Consider the following 8,480-nt stretch of genomic DNA (forward strand, 5'->3'; position numbering starts at 1 on the left):
ACACACACACACACTGTGTGAGAGTAACCGTCAGGAGTCACCGGGGATGGTGACTCCTGACGGTTACTAACCCGAGTGTCATCAAGTTCCCCATCGGTCAGGTCTGCCTCTCAGGAAGCTGTATGCTGAAAGTCAAACGTAAAGTGAATGTGACTCAAACAATGAATCAAACTCTTCCCTCGTAGCCCACCAAGGAGGTGAGCGTGGAGAAGTCCTTCAAGTTCGATGAGGAGGATGCCGCCGCCAAACCAAAGCTGACAGAAACCAGAAAGGTAACTTAGAGCGCCATCTTTCACATAATATTCATAATAATAATTCTTTGTGAGCCACAGTGAAGACCTCTCCATGCGGTTTCCTCTCCTCCTCACTGAAATGTAGGGTTGTCATTTTAATTTGCACTCCTTCGTGGAAAAGACCAACTTCATCGCTTCCAAAGTAGTGTTATTATGGTCTGGATGTCTTCGAGGGGGAACGGACGTCACCACGGTTTTGCAGCTTGTAAGCTCTTTGTCCATTTTTCCCCCAGAAATCATAAATACAGACCTAACAAATCAGCAGTGGCCAGAAGAAGAAAAAAAAAGGAAACTGTGAAGACAATAAAAAACAACCCCAGATAAGCCATATTAGAGAAAGGAAATATGTGGAATGGTACACAGCGGGATCTCCCACCAGGGCAGTTCTAATGAAATACTGTAGATGCAGACGGGTGACGAATTGAAGGGAAAACATGAATAACTGTGTGGAGAAACAAAAGAAACGCAGGTACTTATCAAATATTAATATTTGCAGGTTTTCTTTCTTTTCTTTATACAATTTATAGGCCTGACGATTAATTGATTAATCACACGCCACTGTCACAATGATCTATTGTGAAAGTAATAGTTGTAAGCATGGAGCAAATGTACATATGATTTTTTTGAGCATCTTCCAGGGACAATATATCAACAACATGAAAGACGAGCTGGTTAATTGGCACCTTTCCGACAGTGACACAGTCCTCCGCGGTGTGACGGAAGTGACCGTGGGGAGGACCACCGCCCGCTATTCAGTCAGCATTTCAGTAATTGCCTCAGATGCTATCTAGTCTGGATTGGTCATGGTCAACCGAGACCAATTAGACCTGGCTATTCAGCTGGTGGGGGGGTTGCAGATCATCTATTGTTCAAAACAAACAAACACAAGAGACAGAAGAAGCAGGCGGAGAAAAGCTTAGCTCGAAGCACTCATAACCAAACCTGTGTGTGTGTGTGTGTGTGTGTGTGTGTGTGTGTGTGTGTGTGTGTGTGTGTGTGTGTGTGTGTGTGTGTGTGTGTGTGTGTGTGTGTGTGTGTGTGTGTGTGTGTGTGTGTGTGTGTGTCCTTCTCCTCACCCTCTTGTTCACAGTGGGATCTCCAGGACTGCTCCACCTGCAATCGGTGTTTACAATGTTAAAATGAAAGATGTAGATGCAGACCAATTAAAGGATAAAAACGCACAATTTCAGGCGCTTCCTTTTAAAGGTGAACTGTGTATTTCGTCAAGGATGCGTTTGGGTGTCTTAAAGGAACAGTCACATGTATGTTGAGAGAGTTACCGGTCCTGAAGGGATCCCTTTAAACATTATTACAACGAGCCATACCTCTTTCTGAATAAGAGAAATAATCCATTAGTGATATTTGTGATATTTATGTTATTCACTATACGTAAGCAAAAATATTTCTATACAGTATGACTTAACACGATATTGGATACAGTCAATATATAAACTGCTCTTAAGAGCAACTTTAACCTTGAGGCTGGTAAACATGTAACTATAATCATCATGACTTCGATAGAATCTGAAAAAACAAAAGGCCTGGTGTGAACATATAAGAACAGTAAATCTAAACCGTACTGCTCTCCAGTCACTTACTCATTTTCACACGGTCACAGTGTGGCAATTCACAAGTTGTTTTCTCTCATTCTAAGATGTCTCTTTTATTGTTTACGATTTCCTTGATCATTGAAGGTAACACAAGGCGAGTACTTGATATACAGGTATACATTGTGTGAGAGAAGTATTCCTTTAATATTGTAATCCCTGTTTGTTTGCTAGCATTCCTTTTCTTCCTTGCTTTTTGTGGCACAGTGGAATACCGAGAAACTGTGTTGTCTCGTGGGACCCACACTTGAAAAGATTGCGCTACTACTGGTCCAAAATTCCAGAGAACCTTTTTAAGTTCACCACATAAAGACAGCAGGAGACATGTGCGGTTAGAAGTGCCTACGGAGATAACGCCTCAATAAGCTTAGCTTCTAGTATCGGTGAAGTCGGCGCGTACATTGTTATTTCTGATCGAGGCATTTCTCTCCGGAGACACTGACTTGTGACGGATGTGATAAAAGCATCGACAGAGAATGTTCGGTGCCGCGTGGGATCAGAAAACGCGTTAGTGATGAGAGGTCTATGCACTGTAGCCCAACAATATCCTTTAATTTGCAGTTGTCTTTCAAAGGTGAATGCTAGTTTGAGAGTGCAGTGATGCCAGAAATGAAGTGAAAGATGTGGAAACGATGTGAAAGGATGTGTCACCCGCATGCTGTATATTCCGGACATTGTTCCCTCTCAAGAAAGAGTCATTGCAAATCAACAGTTGCCTTGTAACAAGCTCTGCACAAAGGATCACTGAACAGTTTGATGAGTCTGAACGTGAACGATGATCTGTGAACCAAAGAAGGGAATATCTGCTGCTCCAGAAGAATTCCACACATTTGGCAAATCCCTGTCTGTCTGACTCTGTCTTGTATTTTTCGTCCTTATTTTTGCTCTTCACAGCCTTCCACGAACACCTTATCCCAGTCACTGGCACCCCTCAGGCCTGCCGAGGCCAAGCCGAGCCCCGCGGCGGCCCCGAGCTCAGAGGGCGGCAGGGCCCGTCTGGAGCCGGACGAGCCCGGCGCCGAGCTGGACGAGCTGAGGAGCCAGATGAAGGAGCTGCTGATGTCCGTGGAGCTGCTCAAGGCCCAGCAAATGTAATGCAGCTCAGTGTAGATGGGAGCAGGGTTATGGAGCTTCACCATCTTTATTGTGTTTCAGTTTAACGAGTTAGCGACTTTCAGCCCGAATGCGTCTGTGGTTGGTCAAAGTAGCTTAGGTAAATGGTTGGTATAGATAATAAACACAGATGAGTATGTATTTTTATGAGGACACCTGCATGTTCTGTTGGTGTTTTCAACAGCTGCCGTCACGACCGTGTTGGGATTTCTTTTTATACATGCTGCGCTAATGAGTCTATATGTGTGTTTGTGTGCGTGTCTGTTTCCAGGAAAGAGATAGCGGAGCTGCGATCAGAGCTGGATGAGGAGAGGCTGAAGCGCGTGGCCTTGCAGGTAACATTGATCGCCATAGCAACACACGCTGGGCTGTCGACATTCATTAGTTTAGCCAAATATTGACGAAGACCAGAAACAAAGACGATGGCTGGAATGCACGCTAACACAATTCAAGACAAGTGCCAACAGTGGACTGCAGCAGTTGCAGGCTAAAGATACTCTGTGGTGAGAGTGATTGACAGGTGGCCAAAAACACAGTAGCTTAACATCGAGCTTAACGGTCACATTATGCACCTTCAGCCGGTACGCGGGTACTGGGCCCAGGGTCCAGTACCCGCGAGTGGTCCCTTTGGGTGCATCTTGGTGGCTTCGCAGCGTCCCTGGTTTATTCATTTATTTTTGTATTTAAATCCAGCATTGTTTTCTCAGTCTTTGCTGGTGCATTGCAGCATCAAACCAACCTAAAGGCCAAAAGTCAGAATATCTCAGCCACTGCAGCTTCAATTAAGATTCCTTTTTTATTTGTGTGTGTGTGTGTGTGTGTGTGTGTGTGTGTGTGTGTGTGTGTGTGTGTGTGTGTTTGAGTCCCTCAATTTCTGGGCAAACGTCTGCTGATGAAAGTCATGTGATATCTTTGAAAGCTCCAGAACAGCTGCTAAACGGACATCGAGGTGATTGTTTTGTCACTTTCTTTTTTAAGTCAAGAATTAACTTGATTAAAATCTTAATAAGAAATTTGTATTTCCCAATTGGTACCAGTAAACTACCTGTAGTTTACATTAGTTCATGTTGAAATAAAAAACAGTAATAGACAGTAATATTGTAGTAAAACGGTCCTTTTCAGTAGTAATGTTACACCATAAATAACCATTTTACAGTGTTTCATTACAGCTTCTGTTACATGTTATCAAAAGAAGAAAGAGCAGAACCTTCAGCCGGTGTTTTTTATTAATATTATTATTTTTATGTAAGCCAGGTCAGCTACTTCCGTTAGTCACATGGCTGCCAGCATGCTCGCTTTAGTGGTCCCTGGAGAGCGAACACATTCAGCCTCCCTGTGCTCTGGCGTGACCCGGCATCGCGGGTCACACAATTCGATTTTTTTCTAGCGAAAAAAAAAAGCAAACAGTGGTGGACGCAAACCCTGGCCCATCCCAGCATGGCACCGATACCAATCACATCACAGGAGGAGGGAGCCCCCTGCAGAAAGCCCTCGGCACACGGTCCACACACACAGAAACATAACCGCAGATTAGTTCCCCCCCACCACACCCCCTACGGTTAATTTCTACTCCCACAGATGTGTAGGAGGAAGAGATGCCAACCAGGGAAAGACGAAGATGATGAAAACAATGGAGAGACTGCAGTCGCACTTCTTTTCCCTCAGAACTTTGGAGCTTTTCCTCTCGGTTCTCATTCAGATATTTCCGTAGCAGCAGGAGTTGCAGCAGTACAGTAGTGGTCTTTAGAGGAACAAAAAGATGATTTGAATGGATTGTTCAATGCTTTCTCTCGTTCCCTTCCATAGAAAATCTTCTTCCACTGGCTTGCTGTGCACATTACCTCTTGTATTTCTTGATTAGTTTTTGCCCACAGCTGCCTCTCGTGTCAGTATATAGCATCAGTCAGTAACTTTTCCAGTCTTTGTGCTAAGCTAAGCTGTGTCTTGCCCCAGTTCACCGTACAGACATGGGAGCGGTGTTCTCATCAACTCTCAGCAAGAAAGAGAAGTGTATTGAACTATTCCTCCAAGTTTTTTTTGAACAAGGCTCTGTATGTATTCATGCTGTTTAATGCTCAAATTTGGTGATAATAAGTTGTGGACCTGCAGGTTTTACCCATGGGCTCGTTCCTCCCACTGCACATAAATGAACTTAACTTTTTATAAAGGTCTCGTACAATTCCAGACCTTTTGGCTCCGCGGCTACTTCACTCAGAGCAGCTGTCAATCAAAATGCCCCGCGGGGCGGGGTTTGTGACCTTTACTGCAGCCAGCCACCAGGGGCGATGGAGATGTTCCGGCTTCACTTTTTGGGGAGATGGGTCATGAGATAGTCACGACTTAATAAGCAACAGCCAAATTCAAAGTTTGAGAAATGAAACAAACATCCGACACTGAAAACTTCCAGCTGGTCTGCTTCATTAGGAAGTGTGGGTGTGGTTTCGTCTAACATCGTGTCATTTGTCAAAGACGTGCTGCTCGGCTGAAGTTCTCCTCCAGCACGTGGCTTCATTGTCATTCCGGTACTCCTAATCCCCGGCAGTAATAAAATCCCTTCCACAGCGGGACACCTCCACCATTGTGCCTCACAGCGGGGACCAGCATTGGCCAGATCACAAGCTCAAAACCCTCCCTGGCAGATAGAGTAGATAAACTCTGCTGGAGGGATGGGAAGTTCTCTATCGGCGTCACAGTCCCCCGTACTGAGCGTGTGTGTGTGTGTGTGTGCGTCATTGTGTCCTCACAGATGGAGATAGAAAAACTGAAGCGGACCGTCCACTCGACGTGAACCCGGCGTCCCGATCAGCGGCGAGCCTCGAGGTCAGCCGCCGGCCCTTTCGGACCAACCGGAGAGCGGCAGAAGGGGGGCGGTGACCAGACGGATAGTTCAGCGGACGGGAGAGAGGGTGGGGTGAAATCACGAGAACCACCTGGAGCACAATCCTTGTTCTTTTTTTGTGTTTTTTCTCAGTGACCTACGAAAATAAACTCTCCCCATATTTGTAAGAATTACACTTTTGCACATATACAAATATTATCAAGCTAGATGTAATTAAGTTACAAATCTATGTTTTTCTTTTCTTTTCTTTTGCCAACACACAACAAGATTACAACAGAGGCCTTACTTCAAACTACTGCGCTGCCACTCCCACTCCCTCCCCTGTCACTCCAGCGTCCCTTGAACCCCTCGGGGGGAGGTTCGCTCTCAGTACTACTGACTTTGTATAAAGCAAGGGAGCGCTTGTTTTCCTCGCCTCATTTCTTTTTTCTTTTTTTTTTTTTTTTAAATGATGCACAAATTTAAAAAAAAGAAGAAGATGTTTGACTTCAGTTAACATCTTCTGATTCCTCATAGAGAATTGATTTCTTTTCTTTTCCCAGTGCTCCACTCCGAGGCTGCGGTGCTTTCGGAGAGAGAGCTCTGCTTTCTTTCCTCTTTTTTTTATGTTTTTTCTGGCATTTCTGCCCAGGGTAACACTACTGTGCCTGTTTTAAAAAAAAAAAAAAAAAAGAAGAAGAAAAAAAAAGAAAATAATTGTATTAAGTTTGTAACAGGAGCATATATATATATATATATATATATATATATATATATATATATATATATATATATATATATACATGTATATATATATATATATATATATATATATATATACATGTATATATATATATATATGTACATATATATACATGTATATATATATATATATATATATACATGTATATATATATATATATATACATATATATATATATATATATGTATATATATATATATGTATATATATATGTATATATATATATGTATATATATATATATACATGTATATACATATATATATATATATATGTATATATATATATATACATGTATATACATATATACATATACATATATATATATATGTATATACATATATACATATATATATATATATATATATATATATATACACACACCACGACGGTGTCTGGAAAGTTTGCAGCATGATATATTGTATATCTATATTTTTTAAGTCTACTGACATGCCTAGTCAAATACTATATCCAGGGCCTCTCCTGTGCTGGTGTCTTCTATTTTTTGTCGAGCCGTTTAGCTCGCAGGGAATGTTTCTCAGAAGTTTACTAGAGTTATATATTCTGCAAGTAATGCAAACTGAATCCACACAAAAAAACAAGACAGACTGCACTCTTCTATTATCAAGGTTGCTGACCAACACATCGATCATCTCTGCAACCCGCTTTTAAGCCGGCCACCTCTTAATCTCTATCGCGGCCCCTTTCTACCTCTTCCTCCCTTTCTCCCATCCCTCTTTGATTCTAAGCGATTCATTTGTCTTTCTGCTCTGTGTCGCGCATGAGAATCAGCTGTCTTGTCCTCATCCTACATGATCTATTCTGGTCTACATTCCGAGTACACACTAACTGGAAGCAGCGTGAATGAAAATGAATTAAATCCCCTATGTGTAGATTTTTTTTTTTTTTCCACGTGATTATATAATCCTTCACATTACTTATTCTTGGTGGAAGTTTCTGTGTGTGTTGAAAAATGAGACAATCCTGGGTGAAATTGGTGCAATCTCTGTCTTTGTAGCCACTTGGCATCATAGCTCTAGAGCTAACAATTGCTATCCGTCTGTCACTTAATTGGTCGATCCACCTCTTTGGACCCAAACTGGAATATGTCGATGTATTGTATGGATTGCATACAAACTTGGTCCCCAGAGGACGAATCCTAATGATGTTTGCAACCCCCTGATTTTTTTTTTTTTGTGCGACGCCATCAACAGATCAAAGTTATTGATTTGAAATATCTCAATATTTAACAGACGCGTTCATTGTTACCAGATGGTATATCCTCAGTGATCCTCTGACTTTTCAGGGTAACGTTTTAGAGCAACCTAACAGCAGGCTGGAGAGCAGACGCCTCTCTGACCACACCCAGACGGTGAGGTCACAGCGTACCGACACACCTTGGAGTGCACTTCTAAGTCACTGCAGCAAGGTGCAGTCGGTTTTAAGTCCAATACTTTAACAAATACCTGCTAAAATAATGAATTTCACAACAGCCTCAGCTGCACCTATTTTTAGCAAATGTTAGCATGCTAATATGCTAAATTTACACGTTAACATTGTTGCCTGACCAATACTGGATTATCGAGGCCGACATTAATATACCGTATTTTCCGCACTATAAGGCGCACCGGATTATAAGGCGCACCTTCAATGAATGGCCTATTTTAGAACTGTTTTTATATATAGGGCGCACCGGATTATAAGGCGCATAGAATAGAAGCTACTACAGCACAGTACCGGTGTTTACCGCTATTACTTCGGCGACGCCCCTGACTACGGTAGCCGTAATGCTGCAAGCGGTGCGGCTTTGTAGTTTACCAGTTGTAGTGAAACATTTTGACAGAGCGCCGTGTACAACCAGTATGGATCAACCAATTAACCAATTGAT

The 8,480-nt window shown here is 42.4% G+C and overlaps 1 protein-coding gene across 4 annotated transcripts in view; it reads left to right on the forward strand.

Annotated features, from left to right (window-relative positions):
- The window catches only part of cd2ap (CD2-associated protein), a 54,322-nt gene extending 47,756 nt beyond the window's left edge, over window positions 1–6,566 (forward strand). For 3 of the 4 annotated variants that reach the window (XM_068708745.1, XM_068708744.1, XM_068708746.1), the window contains exons 16-19: window positions 186–272; window positions 2,795–2,991; window positions 3,285–3,348; window positions 5,760–6,566. In XM_068708745.1, coding sequence (XP_068564846.1) covers window positions 186–272; window positions 2,795–2,991; window positions 3,285–3,348; window positions 5,760–5,801 — 390 coding nt within the window. In that variant the 3' untranslated portion in view covers window positions 5,802–6,566. The remainder of the gene's footprint in view (window positions 1–185; window positions 273–2,794; window positions 2,992–3,284; window positions 3,349–5,759) is intronic. The other variant, XR_011102781.1, reaches the window with a different exon arrangement.
- The last annotated feature ends 1,914 nt before the right edge of the window (window positions 6,567–8,480 follow it).

This window comes from Cebidichthys violaceus, unplaced genomic scaffold, assembly GCF_023349555.1.
Source record: "Cebidichthys violaceus isolate CVI_PGR_0920_01 unplaced genomic scaffold, fCebVio1.0.p SCAF_14, whole genome shotgun sequence".
NCBI lineage: Eukaryota > Metazoa > Chordata > Actinopteri > Perciformes > Stichaeidae > Cebidichthys > Cebidichthys violaceus.